General features: G+C 40.0%; 3 protein-coding genes across 6 annotated transcripts; 1 reads left to right on the top strand and 2 right to left on the bottom strand.

Moving 5' to 3' along the window:
• Positions 1 to 648: 648 nt before the first annotated feature.
• Positions 649 to 2573, bottom strand: s100a11 (S100 calcium binding protein A11). Its single transcript, XM_026157388.1, has 3 exons — positions 2420 to 2573; positions 2195 to 2329; positions 649 to 980 (listed from the first exon to the last, which is right to left on the bottom strand). The coding sequence occupies exons 1-3, from the start codon at positions 2483 to 2485 to the stop codon at positions 846 to 848; spliced, it is 336 nt and encodes a 111-aa protein (XP_026013173.1). The 5' UTR covers positions 2486 to 2573; the 3' UTR covers positions 649 to 845.
• Positions 2574 to 5435: 2862 nt separating this feature from the next.
• Positions 5436 to 18001, bottom strand: pbxip1a (pre-B-cell leukemia homeobox interacting protein 1a). 4 transcript variants are annotated; one of them, XM_026157313.1, is made up of 11 exons: positions 17499 to 18001; positions 16832 to 16960; positions 15532 to 15616; positions 15368 to 15435; positions 12386 to 13025; positions 9412 to 9645; positions 8640 to 8663; positions 8187 to 8230; positions 7966 to 8061; positions 7627 to 7807; positions 5436 to 7505 (listed from the first exon to the last, which is right to left on the bottom strand). In XM_026157313.1, the coding sequence occupies exons 2-11, from the start codon at positions 16901 to 16903 to the stop codon at positions 6289 to 6291; spliced, it is 2661 nt and encodes an 886-aa protein (XP_026013098.1). In that variant the 5' UTR covers positions 16904 to 16960; positions 17499 to 18001; the 3' UTR covers positions 5436 to 6288. The 4 variants fall into 4 exon arrangements, with proteins under 4 accessions (XP_026013098.1, XP_026013099.1, XP_026013100.1 ...); XM_026157314.1 differs by having other exon boundaries at positions 17741 to 18001; XM_026157315.1 differs by having other exon boundaries at positions 17754 to 18001.
• Positions 18002 to 20512: 2511 nt separating this feature from the next.
• LOC113015372 (cyclin-dependent kinases regulatory subunit 1) lies at positions 20513 to 22490 on the top strand. The gene is made up of 4 exons (XM_026157394.1): positions 20513 to 20648; positions 20855 to 20922; positions 21085 to 21212; positions 21762 to 22490. Exons 2-4 carry the CDS (start codon positions 20864 to 20866, stop codon positions 21809 to 21811), a joined length of 237 nt encoding a protein of 78 aa, XP_026013179.1. The 5' UTR covers positions 20513 to 20648; positions 20855 to 20863; the 3' UTR covers positions 21812 to 22490.
• The last annotated feature ends 11 nt before the right edge of the window (positions 22491 to 22501 follow it).

Raw genomic sequence — 22501 nt, 5'->3', positions numbered from 1 at the left:
ATCTGGTAACGCTCTGGACTTCAAACCAAAGGGAGTTGGTCATACAGACAATTCATTTGTGTGTTCCAACTTCATTTTGTCTATCACTTTGGAGTTGATGACTCATTGCATCATTCCTCCCACACTGGCACCTCAATCTGTGTAACTTGGATACAAAGGTCACATTTATTAATCAGTTAAAGATCATTGTTCTCCAAATCAGTTAGCATAACCTCCTTGTGTCTCTCTGGCAAAATTAAAACAGGCCTATAGGCTATAAAACAGCTGGGGAGCTCGCCAACACACATAACTCTGTCTAGACATTGGAATTAATACAAAGTGACCGTAACACTAAGAACTGCCAGCTGAAGAGGCACATTGCAATTAAACTGCACAAGCAAAATATAATAGAATGATTTTGCAGACTACTGAGGCCACACTGATGGACAGCAAAGGCTAAGCTATGCTTTTACATCATCCCTGCTTAATGCTTGGACAAGCAGCTTTGTACAGGTATTATAAAGCACTATGCAACAAGATATTGTCTGGATGGTGTAGTTGTAATAGTGGTAATGCATACTGGATTACAGCCCCCTAAATCAGGGTTGTAATACAATGTGGGTGGCTGGACATCATATAATATAGTGAATGAATGACAGGAGGCAGTGCTGGTTGTTGTTGGTGGTTTAAGACAATCAAGCCTTTAATTCATAGTTTTCTGTAGTCAACAAATGGTTAACTGAAGAGTGGCACCAGCAGGGTGACAAAAGAATTCAAACGGTCTTGAACTCAAAAGCATAAACTGAGACGATTGGCGTTGCACAATCAGCTCACTTTCAGTCTCGATTGACAGAAAGCGACGAGCTCTACTGACTGAAGCCTCCCTGCTTGCTCGCCAGTTTTCCGATCAGCTGCCAGAACTCGGAGAAAGTCAGCTCCCCGTCGTTGTTTTCATCCAGTGAGCCCATGAGCTGGTCGATGACAGCGGGATCACTGGCATTCTGCAGAGGGTGATCACAAAGAACAGTTCAGGATCAATACAATATAATGATCTCAGATGCAGTATCATCTACTTTGAAACACTGTCCTGCCACCTAATGGTTGAATGAAGTAACAAAAACACCCGAAAAGCATTTGTAGGCACACTCACAACATTTCTTGATCATGGGGAAAACAGCTATGAAAAGAGCTCAAGCCCTGTAAGTTACTATGGCCATTGGGCTATAAAACACATTAAATTACTACATTATATATGCAGCAGAAGTGTTTTTCTTGATATTGTACAGTTTATAATTAATTTCATTCCACTTTCACACCGATGCAATCCCAAATTACAAGATTACACTCCTTACAAGAATCAGCTGACCACGGTTTGATCAATTAATAATTTTGTTATAATCAAATAAATGTATTGACAATTTTTCAATTCCACTGTAAATACAAAATCAGACATTACCTTATGATGCAGATGGTGATTTTGTATAAAATGTTATTATCAGAATCAGAATCAGAGAAACACATTAAGTGAAGTTAAAAAAAAAGAATTATGTCACATGATGTACAGTCACACGTTGCATGTAGAATTAAAATGCACAGTATTAGAATTTGATAGCAAAATTATAGTAATATATGTTACACACACAAGTGTTGAATTTTTACATGCAAAGTGTGTATCGTGTTGTATAGAGTACACGTGATACAACATGATGAGGGAGGATTTTTCTGATTGGCTGCCAAGGGCGTAATCTTAATATTTGTCCACAGTGCTCAGCATCTTTAAAAATGTCTGGTGCCAAAAACTGATTTGCTACTTAAATAACAGTGGAGATACAGCCCTACCAGTGGAACAACAAAGAGCGACACGGCTCCAAACGCTGGGGTGGTTGTGGTGGTTCAGGAGGTAGCGCGGGTCGTCTACCAATCGGAGCGTTGATGGTTCAATCTCTGGTTACTCCAGCTTGCATGTCGAAGTATCCTTCGGTAATATGTTAACCTCAATGCGTGCAGTGTGAATGTGTGTGCATGTGTGAATGTCATACAAGGTGCTTAAGTATAGAAAGGTGCATGTATGTTTGGGTGAATGCTCAGAGTAGAAAAAAATGTGCATTTGCCAAACAGATCAATGCCACAGTTACAGTTTCTTTAATATCTGTGTGTAGGCTGCTCAGGGACACAAATAACAAGGAAAAGAGGAAGAACAACTTAAGAGTCGCACCTTGACATAGTTGGGCAGCTGAGAAGCCACCAGGTGTTGGAACTCATCCTTACTCAGGGTGCTGGAGGATCCGTCTTTCCCAGCATATGTCTTGAACTGGGTGACAAGGGTTGAGATAGCAGCTTCCATGATGACCTGCGAAATAAACAAGTAGAGTGAATGTATTTCTCACACAAGAGCTTAAAAAAAGAAATGCAGTAGGAAAGAAAAAAGCATCCGTCTTACTTTCTGTGTCTGCAGTGCGGTGTGTCGCAATAAGTACCGAGAACCTTGTCCCTTGACTGTGACCATCACCTCTCCAAATATATACGCTTCATCTTCACGACTGATGCAAACATCAGCGGAAAATATTAAACCGTTCCCACTTCTCCCCCAGCCTGCCCTTATCTGCCTGATTCCACTTCTCTGGAGACAGATGTCAAAACAAAGCACACACACACACACACACACACACACACACACACACACACACACACACACACACACACACACACACACACACACACACACACAGAGAGAACAGAAAACAGCCATTCTGCCCTACAAAGGGCAAAACTGTACTAACGATAGCACAAAACCCATTTCAGTTTGCAGAGCAAGGCATTTAGTGGTAGCATCAGGCCATTCTTATCAAGTGACCGAATCATGCATACCTAAGCAGTAATTAGTTTATACAAAACATGACTCAAATAATATGGTACAAACACACAGTGTCATGTGCGAGCCTTTCCAACTGCACTAAGCTGATTAAACTTCTGAAAAAAGATTAAAACAGCATTTAAACTTTAGACATTTTATCTTTTTCCCCCTCAGCATTTTACTTGTCTTTCACTTCCTCAGGATTGTCTCAATGTTTTATAGCTGAAAATCGGTCTGCGCTTTAATGACCCTTCCAGTCATCCTTTTCATTTAAATGAGATCACGTCTCCACGATGGACATGTAAAGAGGACCCAACTCGGAAGGAAGCACAAATGTACTGAAACATTTCTATAATGACTGGTATGTAGAATTTAAAGAATGGTAAGCTTTCACTGTGCGTGTCAGGTCTGCGACTGTCGTATCAGCGTGAGCAAAGTGCGTTCGTGCCTGTGAACGTGTAGCTGTTGAGTATTTTTTCTGGGTGTAAATGTTTCAGTTTGCAATCACAGCTGTGATGATAGATGCCTGTCGTGCCAACACTTTCACTTCACACTCAGAATGAGTCAGATATCGTGCACACACGGCATCTAAAGACTTCCAGTAAGCTGCGTATCTGGCGTTACGTTTTTCGGTACAATTTCAAAAATGCTCACAGGTCACACTGATACTGATACTTATCACTGTGACAAATACTAGGGATATAGGCAGCAATAGTTGTACACCGTATAGACATAAGCACTGTGCCACCAACAGGAGCTGTTCACCCATGGAAACCCATGCAGTGAAACTGCTGCCACACAGTTTTTGTGCTCATGCTAACGCCAGAGGATGTTGTGACTTTATGCAGAGTGCCACTTTGTGGATGAGTTACTGTTGTACCTAAACACTTCCAATAAGCAAAGTTCATGTCCGTAAATATGTCCCTTATTTACGACACATACTTCATTTGGTATATCAGATGCCCTTCCTGACACCCAAGGGATTTGCTTCTCCTCTCAGGGTTGAACTGGGGACCTTTGACTTGTTAGGTGAAGAAGTGTAAACCACTAGGGCCACATGCTCCTAAACACCTCCACCTTGCAGTAATGCCATTTACAGTTGCTTGTGGAATATGTACAGGAGTATCGTATAAAAAGAAAAACGTGTGAATATTTTGAAACAATAGAAATGATTAAATAAAGACATTGTTTACGTATCAAGGGTGAAAGATTTATTGAACTTAATATTGATCTTGAAAATGAGGACATAACTGTTGATTGGGGGAATAACTAGAAATTGTCCAGTGATCAATTACATGCATGTTTGAGTCAGGTCCTACATTATCGGTAAGCACAGAGCTTTACTGTTGTCCCACAAACACAAAAATAGTCCTCAAATATTCATTAAACTCTGCTTCATTAAAAGATTCATCCATTGTGATTAGCGTTCGTCTGAATCCTTTGGTCTGGACTCCTTCAAAAAGACAAAACATACTTCTCCAAAACTTAACATCAGCTCAATCTTTTATGTGTAAACTCTACGACATTCATTCAAACAGCAGTAAAATTACAAGTCGCGTAAACTTGCTTTTCTTACTAATCTTTGCAGAAGCTGATAAAATCAACTACCTTTCGTCTAATCAAAAGGATTTGTAATATAATAAAAGGCACATAAGCAGGAGCTGGCAAGCTAAATTAATGAAAATGTCACCATTTTCACATTCAAAGCATACAGCCCGGGATAAAATCTGTGGTTCTTCTCATTAAAAATAAGAAAAAGAGATGCACTGTAGTGAGACAATAAATAAACATGAAATCACTGCTGAGAGAAAACAATCACAATCTGTTCAACTTCACATCCACAAATAGAGGGAAAAGTCAAATTTCACTACAATCAAAACACAAATAAAACAACTATTTTTTCACAATTTTAAAGTAATTCTGAAATATATTTTGGACTTTGCTTTGTGCTGGTTCACCTACCTACACTAAAATAAAATTAAAAATAACATGTTTTTTTTTTTCGTGCTTATTTATATCACCTAAAAACAACAAAGCTATGTCTAGGTCACTGTCACGCATGCCACTTCAAATCTATGCGTGAGAAAAAAGGAAAAAATATGTGTGTGTGTGTATATATATATATATATATATATATATATATATATATATATATATATATATATATATATTTGTTTTGTTGCCAATTTCATTTTGGCAAACTAACAGATTAAGTAAATGAAACTATTTCAGCTCACTAACCTCTCTAATTGTTCTCCCCATATGGAAAAGAAATAGTAAAAACTTACATGATTTACTCATGAAAGTGGCCACTTTCTCATTACTTTCATATATTGTTTTAGTAAGTATCCAAAACATACAAGTTTCATTATATAATTTTTCAAGGGATCTTATATCTGTTTTCACTCTTGTATGCTTTTCATACAAGTTTCACACAAGACAGATACAAACTTTATAAGATTTATATATATCTTTTCCATATGGGTCAGATTGTGGGATACTGAGTAAGAGTAGCGGTGTTAGCAGTCTCCATGGATACACTACCAAACAAACAAACAAACAAACAAAAAAAAACCTGTCCTAACCCCCCCCCCCCAAAAAAAATGCCTATTTAAAATAAATCTAATTGGAAACAGAAAATTAAAAAAAAGACGGTTCTCATATGTTTGAGAAAAGTGCTAAAGTGATTTAGCAATGTTCAACTTAACTATGGCTATTGCTTTTTTTTTTTCTTGAGCAGCACAAACTGGTTCCTGGTTGTTCCACACGTCTGCCGTCGGCCAAGAGGATGGAAAAGTTCTTCAAATCTAGAAATCAGGCCCTCTCAGGCAGTCCTCTGTGTGTGTTTGGCCAAATAAAGCGCTGCTGACAGAAAACTGGTCCGACCTGATCTGATTGTTATCACTGAAAGGACCGCGATCTCATCCTCTGGGATTGGACAGTCACACCCGAGCAGGGATAAATGCTATCTGCAAAAACATTCTAGTATTTTTTTAACCTGCTTGGAGTAGAGATTAGTCAGGCTCCCATACAAGATAAAATGACATAAATACCCCCCCCCCCTTTTTTTTCTATTCACAACTTATATAATGGTATATAAGTTGTGCTGATGGTTATTTGCAAATACCATCTTCTGTGATCTGTGTGATCAATTTAAACTGACATTATAATGAACTGTAACATGCACTACACGTGTGTAAATCACTAAACAGCAGAGGAAATTCACACGACACATTACTGAAGGACTTTGCTTTAGGAGGCATGACTCGACAGAGGTAGGTAACAACGACTAAGTCCAAGATGACAAATACAAGTCTAGCTTATAATTACAGACTCAGAGAGACATGTTTATGAGAGGCACAACCACTCTGTGCCAGAAGCTACTACTATTACAGCTCCGAAGGCAAGAAATGTCCTATAAAACCACCACTGGTTTCCTCTCTGCAGCCGTTTTTTTAAGCCGTGGCAGCAAACTTCCACAGGGCTTCTCGCTCAAACTCCTCCATCTCCTCCTCCAGGGAGTCGTCGTCCTTCTTCCCGTCGCCCTCTAAAACATCCACCATGTCTTCCAAAATGTCTGCCACGTCCTCAGCAAAGTCGCTGAAACGAATCCTGTCGTGGATGAACACGCCGTCCTCAAAGTAGTCTGCGGTCAGCCTCCTGAACCTATCCTTGCTCTCTGATGATGACCTTTCAAGCTTGCTCAGGTAGCCCTCCAGAAGTTCCTCAAACTCTGACAGCTCCACTGGATAGAGCCCCTCCTTGCTGGCACAGTCCTCCACGGAAGTACAGCCCAGCTGGGGACGGACATTGCGTTGGAGCTTTTGCTCCTGGTCTCTCCAGAAATCGTTGTTGTGGTGCTGATGAGGATGGCGGGGCTGCTGATGGTGATGTTGGTGCTGGTGGTTTTTAGCAGACCGGCTGTGCCACGGTTTCTCCTTCCTCCTCTCCTCTCTGTCCATTCTCCTCTCACCCTTCTTGCTCTCCCACTCGTCCTGGTGTTTCCTCCAAGCCTCTTTATGAGAGTTTTGCTTTTGAGGCTTCCAGTCTTTCTCATTCTTCTCCTCTTTGTCTCTCCACCCTTCCTCTTTGCTGTCTTTCCACTGTTTTTCTCCTCTTTGCTCCCTCTCATCTTTATGCCTCCAGTCTTCCTCCTTCTTGTCTTTCCACTCTTTTTTTCCTCGTCCCCCCCTCTCGTCTTTGTGCCTCCATTCGCCCTCCTTATCTTTCCACTCTTTTTCCACCTTTCTCTGCTTCTTCTCTTCTTTATCCCTCCATTCTCCCTCGTTGTTGTGCTTCCACCCTTTCTCTCCTCCCCTCTCCTCTTTCTTGTAGTGGTCCCGCTCATTGTGTTTGCCTTTGTTCCCTTTCCATTTGGACTCCTGGGGCTTCTTCTTCCCCCACATCTCAACTTCTTTGGAGAGTTTCCTTTGGATCTCCTCCAAGTGATCCCTGACCTGTTTTCTCTTGCCTCCATCTTTTTTCATTGCGTCCAGCCTTTTCTTGCTCTCCTCCAAAAGAACCTTCTGCCGATGGAGTTCTTCCTTCAGCCTTCCTCCCTGCTTTGCGTCCCTCCCCCTCTCTGGTCCAGGTGTTTTCTGGTTACTTTGACCATCTTTGTCTTCAGGCTGTGGGGCCGAACTAGATGCAGCTGGAAGTATTTCCTGATCAGCTGTGAAGGATTTAATATATCAAACTTAAAATGACCTTGGTCGTTACCAGCGTGTCTCTATGCATGCAGGATACGTTCAATAAGTATAAACTTAAAGGGCGATGTAGTCGCCACATTATACCTGCGAGCTGGCTGAGTTCAGTCACTCTGGCTCTGAGAGTCTCGAGCTCTTTCTTCAGCTCTGGCAGAGATGACAGCTCCTCCTTCAGCTTTGCATTTTCTTTTTCCAGATCTGCTTCACCCTTTTTATCGCCACTTGCTGCTAACGCCTTCAGTGCTGAGTCAAGTTCTTCTTTCTTAGACTGAAAAATATGGTCAAATAGTGACAGTTTATAACGTGGACAAAGCTGTAGGTAAATTAAGGTGCTGCGCAAGTTGTTTAACAATTAAAAACATTCATTGAAACATCATAAAACCAATTAAAACTAAATAATTAGCATCAGTGTGACTCCATACTGACCTGAAGTTGTGCCTCTAGCTGAATGATTTGTTGGTTTTCCTGTGTCAGTTTATCCAATAGCTCTTTCATATCCTGTGGATCACTGCTAAGCCCGTCCTGGATTTAAAATCATTGGCACATGAATAGAACACATATTTTTTTAAAATGTCTATTTCTTTATGTTTGTTTTAAAAATTTTCATATCACATGATCATGTGAAGTAGGAATCTGTGGAAACAGACCTGGCTTTGTTCTGCGTCACTCAGATCGGAGGCATCAAAGTCACCTGTCAGACAGGAAAACAACGTTTTAGAACGAGTCCTTCCACAGGCACTTTCACTGACACACAACTGCCATGCTGCCTTTCAAGATGCTCAAGTGAACTTTATGAGCTCAGGCCACTCACTGCACGCCACACCAACTGTTTTTCTTTTCCATTTCATTAATAAATTTTGCCTTCAACACAGTGTGACTGCATTAGACACCTTCCCATTTAATTTAAACCCCAGAAAACATTCAGTGAGTCCTTCAAAAATATTATAAGGAGCGTTAAAATTCAGAATGCATGTTATTTGCCTTTTTCTGCTGCTGCAGCATCAACTGTCAGCCCAGATAAGTGCTTGGGCAAGCTATTGAGCATTAGCCAGTGAGCGCAGAAGCTTACACTGCTGCCTTATCTTTAGCTCTGGACCTACCATTATCCAGGTCACTGTGGAAGCCTGTTGACATAGTAGAGCTTAGTCAACAAGATCTGAAAGCAGACATCTAACTATTGCTGACAACAGCAAATAAAGGTGCTTATGTAACTTGTAAATACTGTCATTGTCAAACAGAAACTGTGAAATGATGGAAATTTATGGCAATATTTACTCTAAACTCTTAATGCTGCCTAACACTGCCAAACTCTGATGCTGCGTAGGAAGATCACAGTTTATTTTCTGACATTTTAACATACAGTGCTGTGCTAAAGTCTTGAGCCAACCCCTCTTTTCTTTATGTTTTGATGGGACACAAACATATACCAAAACACGGCATATGAGACAAAAACAGAGCTTGTACAATTCCAAAAAGTCTGAAAGTTGTTTTTTGAAGATTCATGTAAAGAAATGGGAAAAGAATTATCTGCTTTTTGCATCAGGCTGCTCATAAAAACCGTTGTTTTCTTTTCGGTTGTGTGCAGACAAAACACTGGTTCGTCCGTTTATGCTTGAATGATTCATAGGCCAGAGGACTGAAAATAGTCAGGAAAACCTGAGAACTATTGCTCAAAAGCACTTTAAAGCAAAGTTTAAAGATACAGTGTGGCTCAAGATTTTTGCACAGTTCTATAAATATTATAATTTATGGTATTAAAGCATTCACTCTTACTGTTAATGTGCAGCATACAAATTGTAGCCACAATACTGCACTAAATCAAACAATAAAAGCAGAACCAAGCTAGCTACCTTAGTTATGAGAGGAACTGACCTGAGAGAAAGAGGGAACCTAGAAATAGCAAGACCAGAGCACCCACAATGCATTTGTTCAAGGAGAACCATGGCTTTTCCTCCTCCTTCTCAGCCAGCTTGAATTCTACTTCCTCTTCCTCATCCTCCTCGTCTGATGTTCTTGGTCTCTGTGCCTCAAAGGTGGGCACATTTCTCCGCCGCAGCCCATCATCAAAGCTGCCAGCGTCACCCGAGTCATACCTAATGGAAGGCTCTAAGAAAGGAAAAATGTAAGAAGGAAATAAGAAGAAATTCTAAGCATGAGAAAGAAATGGCAAGACAGCAAAGATCTGTCACGTTTTCTGTTGTATTTTTGTGACAGATGATGATAATGTGCCTAAACCTAAACCACATGTATTCAACTGTGGGCTGGAGTTACTTCAACAAATCATCTCAACATCTGTGGCATTTTTGTCAGAAGTGAATAATTATGTGCTGGCGACTTCCTCACGCAGAATACCAGACTCTAAGTGAGCAAATGAGCTGCAAAACACAACAGCGTGTAAACAGCATGTGAAAAGTGTCTGACAAAAAAAGCGACTGCTGGTTCTCAGAATGGATGACATTTTCTCACTAAATTACAACAACAGTAATTTCATGCATGGGGGTTTCATCATTTTCTCAGCGGGGTGTGGGCTCTCCTGTCATACTGATAAATCGCTTTCCAGCTGCTAGCGAGACATAGATAAGAAACATGTTAACAAATTCTCTCATTTTTCTGCTTTTATCAACTTGTTCCTATTATAAAGCACCACTTACTTTCCTCAAAAGCTGCAGAGGCAGCTTGGAAAACCTGCTAAGAGCCTCAGAGCCTGGGACCCAGATGCAAATATTTAAAGGCAGGATGCTCGCTGTATGTCACTTTACAAATAAGATCAGCTGTAATATTGTTACACACAGGTACAACGTTGACTTAAAATGTCATCTTATCTTGGGATTGAGAATAAAAAAGGGTTACTGTGTCAAAATCAAGCTTTAAGACATCCATTATTAAAAGACATTTTACAGTTGTTTGGGTTTAAGATTAACTGACAACAAAGAAAGGGAGGTTCACATACTGAACTGTGCAAAAGTCCTGATTTAATAGACATAAAACAGAAAATTTTGCACTAACAAGACAATTCCTAAAGAGCTATTAGCTGAAAACTTATAAGCATAGTGTGCAGTGTATCCTTAAAAGAAACTAAAAGTGGATGAGGGGAGGACAAATGAAGAAAAAAAAAGTATCTACAGTAGAGGAAGAAACAGATAAAGCCCTGACACAGGACCTCAGTTGATCCATCTACTGTTCACTAAAGTCTCAACAGAAGTAGTCTTAGCGGAAGGATGGCTGTCAAGAAACCATTCTTAATGAAGAAAAAAGAGAAAAGCCAGAATTATGCCAAATTACACAAGACCTGGACTGAAAAATCACTGGCAACAGTTCTTTTGTAGTGATGAATCCACATTTCTATTTCAAATTGTCACCAATATGTACAGAGGAGGTTAGGAGAGAGGTGCAACAGTGAGTGTCTATTCAAGTCAATTTAATTTTATTTATACAGCGCCAACTCACAACTACAGTTGCCTTGAGACTCTACAATAATACATACAGAGAAAAACCCAACAGTCATATGACCCCCTATGAGCAAGCACTTTGGCGACAGTGGGAAGGAAAAGCTCCCTTTTAACAGGAAGAAACTTCGACAGAACCAGGCTCAGGGAGGGGCGGGGCCATCTGCCGCGACCGGTTGGGTGAGAGAAGGAAGACAGGATAAAAGACATGCTGTGGAAGAGAGACAGAAAGCCACCATATTTTACAGATGGCTGTAAAACATGGTGGAGGCTTTGTGATGGGGCCTCATTTTGGCCAGTAGTGTTGGTAATCTTGTAAAATCGGATGAAATTCTGAACACAGTAAAGATTTTAATTCACCTGCAGTATTCATCTGGAAAATGTCTAATTTGAAACAACTTAATTTTAATCATGACAATTATCTCAAACACGCTACCAGTGAAGTAAACGCATACCTGGATAGAAAAACACAGTGAAACACTATCAGCCATGGATTGGCCTCCCCAGAGCCCGGACCTCACCATTAATGAAGCAGTGTGGGAGAACAGAACAAAAGGCAGCCTACATCCAAAGAAGAGCTTTGAATGTCCTTGCGGAGATACTATTCCTGAAGACCACTTAAAGAAGAACGCTTGCCAAAGAGAGGCTATGGTGAAGATGGTGGTCATACCATATACTGACCTTTAGCCTCGTTAGCATGTTGTATTTTCATTTAATGTTAGTGCATATTTTGAAAATCACTGCACTTATTTCTTATTTTTCTAGTAGAATATAAAGAAATGAAGACTTTTGCACAGTAATGTATATTTCTCACTGCACACAGAAAGAGGAGACAGACGTTCACAAGACTCCAACAACAAATTTTTGCCCTGACTTCAGCCTCTGGTGTACATTTCCCACAGTGGATAAGAAGACCGGTTCCCCAGAAATGAGAAACTTGTGTTGTTTAATTACATTTTCTTATTGCGCTAGTTTTCTTTTTTCTGTTACATCTCTAATTTTATTAATCTTTTGTCCTGCTTGTTGAAAAAAAGATATCTCAACTCTCATCTAAAAGAAGATTTTAAATTTAAGTTTTAGAAAATAAATTTTGCAGGACTCAAAGAATACATCATAGCAGGATCTTCCACACTCTTTGATTTAACTCTTAAAATGAGGTTGCGTGCTTGAAGCTATTTGCATACCATGGCTTTACTGTGGATTTCCAATAACACTGTTTTTGCCATCACTAATAATCTCATGTGAAGATTATTTTGAAAGAATCTATTTCTACTGAGAAAAAAAAAAAAAAAAAATCAAAGAAAAGTAGAATACACAGCCGTGTGTGCCTGGCTGGATTTGGGAATACTGTGCGAGTGCCTTTACATTTACTGAAACGCTTATGTAGGATAATCAAATACCTTCTTCATCGTCTCTCTCATCTTGTCTCACTGGCTCCGATGGCTTTGCAGGCTCATTTTTAACAGCCGCCTCCTCATCTGCCTCAGCTGAACCAACAGTCTCTGGTGCAGGACTTTCATCAGTAGGATGTTCTGTCACCAGGCTCTCGGGGACTGGGCTTTGTGACTCTGTGCTGTCTGGAACAAAGCTGATATCAGCTTCAACATGAGACAGGGGATCCGTGGCTGTAAGGGTCTCGGTGGGGATGTTAACCTCGGGTTCAGCACTGAAGACTTGACTCTCCCCAGGAGGACTCGCAGGAATCAGTCCAACATCAACAGGCTTCTGGAGCTCATGCTCTGCAGAGATGGGGATCTCAATAATCAGAGGTGCAGAGCAGGACTCCTCGGACTCGAATGGGGGGACTTCAACAGTTGGAATATCCAGTGGAGCCCCCATGTCAATGTTGGTGACAAATGGCATGGCACCTAGGTGCTCATTGTCACTGGGAGAACTGGTTACAATGTCATGGATAACTGGAGGCTGACTCTCCAAATACGGATCTGGTGGGTCAAGAAGGCTGGGTGGGAGAGGGCTCATACGGGATGGACTAGAAGGGACAGGACCCTCACTGGACTCTGGAGAGGTCTCTTGACACACCTGATGACAAGGACAAAAGTGTAACTGACATTTTAATTAACCTTCAAATAACAGAGTGGTGGTTAAACTGTTAAATACTTCAGTGTTGACTGTTCCTGCACAAGATATTTTAAACACGTCTACTAATGAGATGTTTGTTTAGAAATGTCATGAATGAATGAAAAAACACCCTGACTACGAGGACTTCATTTGTTGCTCAAAGTGTTAACGAGTAACACTCACGTGCAAGAATCGAGAAAGTAATTCTCTGTGTACAATTTATTAAACTTCTTATTGCATAACAATGATCACTAATATAACTTGCTGGCTGTTATTTTCTATTTTATTTTTTGATAAAGTGCAGCGACTTTTACATGTTATTGAGGTTATTTCCCTGCAAACAGTATCGTTTACAGTATTTCTCTTTCATTAAATGATGCTGCCCAGGATTACTTTGACAATTTTAATAACCCTTTAATTGATATTGAATGAGCATGACAGTAAGACTGAAGCAGTTGTAACTTTTTTTTAAGTTTACTTAAAGACAACACAATGTCTACTGTTATGTTTTCTCCTTTCAGTGTCTTGATGCAGGCAGGGATGCAAAGTCATTATTAAAGGTCATTTTTCTGTGAGAATTTTGAGATTACAAACTGTACTCCCCAAGGTTGTGCTATTAGTCCTATTATGTTTAACAGAATGATACATTAAATTGTAGAAATGTTGGTAGAAATAGTGAGCAATAGTTTTATGTTGATGAAGAGAGATGAATCATTACTCGTATTCTATTTACAGGTTTTAAAATCAAAATGTTAAATTTTTATTTATTCATTTTTCAGGCATCTGTAAAGTTCAGAAAAGAGCTTCAAGGGTTACTCCTTACAGGCTTTTAAGGGGGTAAACATTTAAGATAGAAAGGTGGTCATTTGACTGTGGTTTTAAAATATGAGTGATGAAGTCATGCTATGTGTTCTTTACCAGGAAGAGAAGGTTAGATAATGCAGCTTAAGTTTTAATGTCATACTGTACAAAGTAATCACTTCTAGATGTCTTCGGGCCTTCTTAATACATTAAACTCCTACTAATGTGCTGCTGGTGCAAGTTGATGAACGTTCATTTACATGTAAGTCTATCAAAGCTGTCAGCTGCATATTGGGTAGATGCTGTGTGATTGTTGAGAGCATTCAAAGCAACAGAAAGGTTGAGGAGTTAAGCTGTTGTTTATATAGAGTATGGGCCAAATTCTGTGTGTGGACTTATATTTGCCCATGGATATTTTGGTGCCCACTATAGACTGAAGTGAAAGAGAAAATTCACTGGTAGAAATATGAATAACACTGGATGTTTATTTTTATTTTTACGGTGTAAACAGGAATTATTATAACCATCTGTTCCTTCAATTTGTTGTGCTAATCAGATTTGTAGTGAAAGGATATTACCGGTAACGCCAGTAGTTACTACTGGATTTCGGGTGGCAGTGTATGTGTATGAATTAGGTGCAGTCATATGAAAAAGACTACAGACAGACTAACTGTACTTACAGCAGAAACAGGTGCTACAGTTGTAGACCTGCTATATCAGAAGAGTTATTGAGACTGTGTACCAGCAGTCCTTGGTAGTTTAAAGTCAAAAGAAACAATCAGAGGTAAATATTTGAAGGAAATACTTACAAAAATAGTCAGAATACATGGAGTAGGCATGAGTGTAAAGTCCTGCTGGACTTATGCTCATGTTAGCGTGGAGGGCAATGGGAACGCAGACAAAATTGCAAAGTAAGAGTTGAAATTAGAGGCTAACATAATGAAAAGCTCTATTTGGAAATAGGGAGGCATAGCTTAAGCTTTTTTTTAAATATAATTCAGAGATCTTGCATAAAGCTTTATGAGACGAAGCTCTATTTCTCTTAAACGGTGGATCGGAAGATAAGATACAGATAAAAAGATTTGAAAAATTCCTAAGGTTTAAGCTTGAAACCTGTTAGGTGAAATGTGACCATGTTATGAGAAGAAAGGCATGATATTTATTTATAGAGAGCTTGGGGTTTTAAATCATAGATCACTTCCAAAGACCTCCTCACACAAACAACTTGAATCCAGGAAGCGCTCCTACTTAAAATATTTTTGCAGATGTGTCCCCCCCCCCTTAAATCTATCCTGATGTGCAAAAATACCCTGAGGTTACACACTGTGGTAAAGTAGGTGGAGCTGCACCTTCTGAGCAGCTATGAAACTCAGAAAAGAAGATGATATTCTGGCTCTCAGCTATGATCTGTCAAGCAGCAATACATTTGGCACAGTTGGTAAGTCTAAATATGATGTGATTGAATTTTTGTCTTCTTAATGAACTCCTGCGTAGTTACTAACCTGGTGGCCTTCTTCAGATAGTACAGTTTCTATGGGGATACCAACGGGTTTGAACTCCACAGCAGCTCCTGAAATAACACCGACACAATGCAAAAACAAAGATGTAGAACCCAAGAAAAGGTCAAAGCTTTAGACACCAGGCAGATATGTTGACTTGTCAGTACCTGCCACCTCCTCTGAGAGACTGGGGACATCCCCCAGGCTCTCTGTGCCATCATCCACGGGCCCGACATTCTCAATGGCAGCTTCCTGTTGAGTGAGAAGACCTAATGAGAACCAGCTGGTAAAAATTTACACCTGTAGCCATAACCTTGACATTTAGAGTAGCATTCACACTCACCAATGATTACAACTGGCACTGCTTACCAATTAATTATGGAGTCAGATTTTCCTGTAATGATCTTGAAATATTTGATAACAAAAGCTACAAATCACAGTCAAACTACTGTCTGATGAGCTTTTACACATTCTCCAACCCAAACTGACAAAATAATATCCATGCAGCTGTCATTGGTTTTTCTATCCTAACAAACGAGGCTGGGTAAAATATTAGTAACACCTCTCAGCGTAACACAAGGTTTTCCTAAAACCACAGCAGCCTTACTACAGGCCAAGTCATGCTTGCATACTGAGCTAATACACACACAAAAAAACAACTGTGAAGTTGAGTACTGTATGGGATACAAGTTGTTGATATAAAAGCTGAATTAAAAGCCAGTTATATATAGTTCTAGAAACAATTAAACAGTAATGACTTCAATAAAAAAAAATACATTTTACATTCAGTACTTCTGTTTTGCCACCTCTTACCTGCTGTTAAACCTCAGTGTGGTCACTGTGAGTGGGAAGCCCGTTTTTGATATTTAATGATTAACAGAAATTTGTGATTGAAACCACTGCAGCTTTTCTTTCATGACTCAAAAACCCTGATGCTGGATATCACACCGACTGACTGCAGTTGCCTCTCTGCCACTGAGAATGACAACGGTTCACAGCGAAGTGCAAGCACATGTGTGTCACTAAATCTGAGGTGCAACATACCAGAAAGACTCAGTTCAGTGTGACTACAATATTATCTTAGTTGGCACAGTGTATACTGGGATATTTGCTTGCTATAAATACCTTGTGCTGGTCAGATAGCCAAGTGGCATAGAAAGCTATTCCAGAGGGGTACATTACTGGATAAAGTATGAGAACTGCTAGAATAGTATAAATAAAGCATAGAAAAAAGGCCAAAGTGAAATAAATCCTATTTTCATCTGAACTGTGCACATTATCTGCCTGATGAGGCACAATTTGGCGCTCTGCAAACATTCACCAGGATGTTTCCCACTTTAAGCAGCTCTGGGCTGCAGGTTAGGACAAGACAAATTATAAATGAACCAGTATTCATGGAGCAGGATAATAATCATGGTGCTCCAAATGATACCCAGACTTTCCTTAGCTATGCTCATCTCGTCTTACCTCCGGGGAGAGGAGGGTCCAGCTGTTGGTGGAGGAGCCTGTGCTGCCTGTGCTGTTGCTGCTGTCAGACATCGCCCCCGTCAGGCTTAACTTGGCACAGCACACGGGACAGATTGAGCTTTAAAAATCCTGCATATGACGACAAAAACAACGTGTCTTCAGCGAGCACGCCTAATGCACACATGTGAGCCTCATTATCAACATGCAATAACCCGACTACAACGTGTTCAGGTGCATAAGGCGCAGTTGAGAACATTAAAAAATATGCATAAAACTCGATGAGCCGTGTGTGATTTTATGCAGCATCCGCATGCAATTTTTTTTAAAAACTACGGTAAAAGAGGCCAGAATCGCGCAGTTGTGGCACAGTTAAAACCTTGCAAACGGAAACGGGATAAAGAGCAGATTGTCGCTGATTCAAGTTATGTAACGGAGGCATCCATAATACACCGCTGCGCAGTGAAACAAAGGCTTCAGTCAGTGCAGAAAACAAGAATCTCCTGACTGCATTCATCGCTACTGCTATTTCCAGCCAGCCATTCATTCAAATCCATTCATCCAGTCAATCTGTGCAGCAGTTAAATGCCCAAAAATGGTCAAGCCCCCCCCCCCCAAACTGTACGGGTACTTCATTGATCCAAGCATGCAAATAAAGGTCAATACTCACTTATCGGCAACGCTAGCGCGCGCTAAGGTTCTGATTTGCTCTTATAAGAGGTAAATGCTGGGCGGCTGTGGTTGTTGTAGCAACCAAATTCAAGGTTCACTCATGATGGTAAACAAAGGATGGTTGGCTGAATTTCCCACTCCCACTCTTCCGCGTTCTCACTCAGGCCCAGCTGTTAAGCAGGCTGCCCCCGACACGAGCTCGGCTCCATCACCGCAAACGCGAACAAGACGTTTATTTACCCCGCGTGCTCACACTTGAGTCGCTCGGCGTTTTCCACTTCAAAGGGCTTTGCTTTTGTTTTGTTTAGCACGAGCACAGCTCCTCTCCTCTGAACTTGGGAACTTCGGGAATTCCAAGTAGCGTCACGTCGACCAACGTGTCTCACATCCAATGGGATTTCACCAAAGCCGCGGGAGCACCCGCCCCCGAATCATGGCTGGACCAATCGGATAAAAGTGTCGCGTCAGGAAAGCGACGTGCATCCCAGCTTGATTGACGCACGCAGGTGAAAGTGGCAGGTGATGGTCCCGGCTCTTTCTCCTTGGTTTATAATAATACAAGTTCATGTGTGATCCCACAAGATACACACACATATACAGGAGCCACCAGTCGCTCACTGACACGTCTGCTGAACTATATTTGTACGGGACTTGCCAGAGTGGACAACCCCTTTCCCACTATTGCTCCAATGTGGGCATTCATTTCATCATCTGACCCCTTCTCCTCTAAAATTAGTAATTTAAGTGTTTTCTCTGGATAAGCACTTTCCTTCTTACACCTCTGTACTCCTAAATCAAACAACAACAATCACATAACTACATAACTGATTGTTGGGGAGAAATACATATATATATATATATATATATATATATATATATATATATATATATATATATATATATATATATATATATATATGTATGTGTGTGTGTGTGTAGTATGTTTACTCTGGTGGTCTATCCCCAGAGGTAAATGTACACATACAGTGGTGTAAAAAGGTATTTGCCCTCCTTCCTTCTTTTTTTTGTCACACCTACTTGTTTCAGATCATCAAAAATATATATATATCAGAGAAAAATAACACTAGTAAATACAAAATGCTGTTTTTAAGGGGTGATTTCAAATATTAAGGCGAAAAGTTATCCAAACCTACCTGGCCCTGTGTGATAAAGGAATTGCATTAATAACCCGTTATTAGGTTTAGGGAGCAATTCTTTCTTTCACATAGGGCTAGGTTTGGATAGTTTTTTCCCCTTAATATCTGAAGTCATCATTTAAATGCTGCATTTTTTATTTGCTCATGTTATCTTTGTCTAATATTACAATTTAAACATGTAAGTGTGACAAATAAGAGGGAAAAGTCAGGAAATAGGGAAACACTTTTGCATAAAGATGGATCTCTTAGATTTTATTTATATTGTGCATACTGTAATGCACATTAGCAACAAAAGTAATCCCAGGACTCTTACATTGTAATATAACAACCTCGCCTTACAATATTAAAGACAAAAAAACATTCATTTGTGCAAGCAAATGAGGACAGTGCATTGGGAGAGAAACCTTCATTACTAACAGGAAGAAATCTTGCACAGAACAAAGCTCAGGGAGGGTGGCCATCTGACAGTGGAGTGAGAAAAGAAGAGCACAAAGCCACTGCAAACAATATAACAATAAATACTCTGCAGGCTTGGGGGATAAGAGAACATTCAGCTCAGGAGAAAAACACAGAGAGGACAATGGACAAACTACGGGAAAGAGAGGGTACAAAGACAATAACGTGATGGTGGCATATATTAATAACTGGAGAGTGAAAGAGAGAAAAGCAGAGGATTGCTTAGTATAATGGGCAGCCAGCATAAATAAGGGGTGGCTCAGGGTCACATGATCTGTCCCTGATGTGAGCTTGATTAAAAAGGAAAGTTTTAAGCCCCTAAGTAGGAGGGACTTAAGCCCAAGAATCCTCACAGAAGTACTGCAGGCCAAGCTAAAGTGAGCTAGAAAAACTTGGTGAGACTGGGTGAGATTTCAGGGCAAAGGTCAGTTTAGAATTTATTTAGAAGTAAAAAATTAAGAGATTCTAGATACACATGTAGGGTGTTGAAAATGTCCATAGGTGCGGAAATGATAACATTAGACTATAAATTATAGGCTGGTTAACTAAAACTACATGAATAATCTCTGAGGTCTTCCTCTTTCTGGCAGCTCCATATTCAGTAACTTTGCCCAATATATCCACTATCCCTCCTCTGAATATCTCCAAACCATCTCATCCTTCCCTCTCTAACCTTCATTCTCGATGCTATTCTTTCTTCACATATCAATCTTCTCCACCTACACGTTCTTCAGCTCTATTGTGCAAAGTCTATTGTTTTGGACGGTTGATCCCAAAGTATGTAAAAGTCATCCATCTTTACTACCTGCAGACCTCCACCTCTCCAGGCTCTCTTCCACATGCTCACAGTGTTATCTGTTTAATTATATAAAAAATAAACTACTACTACTGCTACTACTACTACTACTACTAATAAAAAAAAATACGGAAACTTGTATAATATAAACTCTTATAAAATAAAAACTAAGATACAATGAGAAAATGCATGGAAACGAACTGAAGTAAAACCGTTTGAAATGTTAAAAATTTAGAGCTAAAATAAGAAGAAACCTTGTTGACGTCACCTTTCTCTCAATTGAATAAAACAGTGTCAAAAACTATAATAGGCTTAAAACTTTCTCACGATATCACCGCTAAAAACGATTATAAGCTCAGTCTGGGACTGGTTATGTAATCACACCAAAGCATGTCAGGACAGAATTGTGGTCGAACTTTGGACTGAAATGGAATGTTTGTTTTTTTGTTTTTTGTTTTTTCCCCAGATTTTTCCACCCTGATGACGAATTAGGAAATCAAAGAAGTTACGTTAATGTCCTGCGACAGATAGAAGTAACCAATAGCAGACGAGTTTTTCGGTCGTATTGACCAATAGGACGAGGCGAGGTCTATTTGAACGGTGAAAAGCGGGCTCGCAGACATTCGAGAGGGAAACAAAGAGAGAGCAAACAAATCGTCGCTGTCGGATGCGAAATAACTGGAATAGTTGGCTTTTTTAAAATCTCTGGGAAAGTTAATTAGAAAAAACAAAACAAAAGGTAAGTTCTTAAACTTAACTATTCGTATTGGGCATTGACAATAACACATACTTTGATTTTAAGACGATAAATACGCACACATGTTTTAAAGTCTCGTCGACCTAGCTTGAACGGATATAGCATAGCTACACTCATGTAGCCTTCTTTTAGCTTCTTTCCTTTTTCTCTAATTGTGACCGTTAATGTTTAAAACACATTTCCCACAGGGTACCACCATGTCTCACAAACAGATCTACTACTCTGACAAATATGACGACGACAAATACGAGTACAGGTACGTAAGGCATGCTTTTACGACATGCAGTTACATTAAGGTTTATTAAGATGACTCTTTGAAGAAGATGGCTTCAGCTCATTACACGACACATCATGAGTATTTTTTAATGCCCAACGCAACTGCGTTGAGAATGTAATACTACCTTTTTTTCCCCCGCAGGCATGTAATGCTACCCAAAGAGCTTGCCAAGCGTGTTCCCAAAACCCATCTTATGTCGGAGACCGAGTGGAGAAACCTTGGTGTCCAACAGAGTCAAGGATGGGTGCATTACATGATTCACCAACCAGGTAATAACTCACAGCGTCATGATTTTAAATATTGGTTTGGTAATTTGTGCTTGCTGGTGGGTGTATGGTGGTGTAGCTTGTTGATCATATTGAACTGAAACTTGAGACAAGTTGTAATAGTTCATGGTGATCATTTTGCAGCAAAGGCCAACTCACAATTAGACTAAAACTGCAGCTGATCACTTTGACCACTATTGTTTTTCTCACTCTGTGACGTTACCTTTAACTAAAGCTCTGAGAATGACCAGGTGGCGTAGGTGACCAATCAGTAGTCTAAAACAAGGAATTTAATTTTACAGAAGAGAATAATTTAACATTTAAATAAAGTAATTTAAAACTTAGGTTTCTGCAGTTGAGGTGATGCAGACTAGATGTCATTGCTACTGGATTTTGTGGCCCAAATTAAAAAAAAAAAAACAAACAAAAAACGGCTGGCACGCCCCATTTTTAATTAAGAGTTACAAGAGATGTGCTTGCCCCCCCCCCCCCCAAGACTTAAATTGCTACTTTGCACAAGATAATGAAACTTTCTTGGTGTTCCTCCTCCAGAGCCACACATCTTGCTGTTCCGACGCCCTCTGCCCAACCCAAAATCATAAAGGAGATTCTCTGGGTCCTTCAGGGACATCAGTCTACCATGTCGCATATCAACTCATCACCATGCTCTGATTGCCATGTCGGCTGATTATGCTGGACCTGGAGAAGGACTGCTGCATTTATGAACAGTGATTATGGAATGGATTGTGTTGAAGGAAAAAACTATGACCCACCTATTTGGGGAAAAGACTTCTGCATGTGTTAAGAGCAACACGACGTTTGCCAGAAACCTTCAATTCAGCTTAAACTGTCCTTTTTGACTTAACCTGTCCATCTTGTGAACATGCTTGGATTTTTCCAGCTTTTTAGAACAATTGCTGTAAGATGTGGGGAGTGAAACTTGATCAACCATTTGAGTTATTATAAGTGCTTTCTGGGTTGAGCTCTAGCAGAATAGTTGGATCCTAAATTGAGTTGGACTTTGAAGCCACAAATCAAGGTTTCAAAGTCTCATGTTGCTGCTTGGTTAAAATGACACTGTAGACTGGCATTTAATGACATTTTGCCATATGCAGATGAGGGAAAGCCTGCATTTGAGTTGGATAGATTCTAGTCTTGATCCAGTTTTCTCAAGCATGTATATTAGTTCTGGCTTAATGTCTGGGTCTATACCAATGAGCTGCTCAGTATTTATGAAATGTTTTGCCCTTTCTGAAATAAATGTAATCTTTTAAATCTTAATGTGGACTTGT

Source organism: Astatotilapia calliptera, chromosome 22, assembly GCF_900246225.1.
Source record: "Astatotilapia calliptera chromosome 22, fAstCal1.2, whole genome shotgun sequence".
NCBI classification, from domain to species: domain Eukaryota; kingdom Metazoa; phylum Chordata; class Actinopteri; order Cichliformes; family Cichlidae; genus Astatotilapia; species Astatotilapia calliptera.
Note: the sequence above shows the minus strand (reverse complement) of the source record. Positions and strands in the feature narration are given on the sequence as shown.

Excerpts from the sequence above, each read along its gene's own strand:
- s100a11 (XM_026157388.1), bottom strand. The coding sequence starts at position 2,485 with ATGGTCACAGTCAAGGGACAAGGTTCTCGGTACTTATTGCGACACACC. Across the intron at positions 2,330-2,419 it reads CCGCACTGCAGACACAGAAA|GTCATCATGGAAGCTGCTAT; the intron begins GTAAGACGGATG and ends TTTATTTCGCAG. Across the intron at positions 981-2,194 it reads AGCTGCCCAACTATGTCAAG|AATGCCAGTGATCCCGCTGT; the intron begins GTGCGACTCTTA and ends CACCCTCTGCAG.
- pbxip1a (XM_026157313.1), bottom strand. The coding sequence starts at position 16,903 with ATGTCTGACAGCAGCAACAGCACAGGCAGCACAGGCTCCTCCACCAAC. Across the intron at positions 9,646-12,385 it reads TGAGAGAGACGATGAAGAAG|AGCCTTCCATTAGGTATGAC; the intron begins GTATTTGATTAT and ends TTCCTTTCTTAG. Across the intron at positions 8,062-8,186 it reads GTGACGCAGAACAAAGCCAG|GACGGGCTTAGCAGTGATCC; the intron begins GTCTGTTTCCAC and ends TTTTAAATCCAG.
- LOC113015372 (XM_026157394.1), top strand. The coding sequence starts at position 20,864 with ATGTCTCACAAACAGATCTACTACTCTGACAAATATGACGACGACAAA. Across the intron at positions 20,923-21,084 it reads GACGACAAATACGAGTACAG|GCATGTAATGCTACCCAAAG; the intron begins GTACGTAAGGCA and ends TTTCCCCCGCAG. Across the intron at positions 21,213-21,761 it reads TTACATGATTCACCAACCAG|AGCCACACATCTTGCTGTTC; the intron begins GTAATAACTCAC and ends TTCCTCCTCCAG.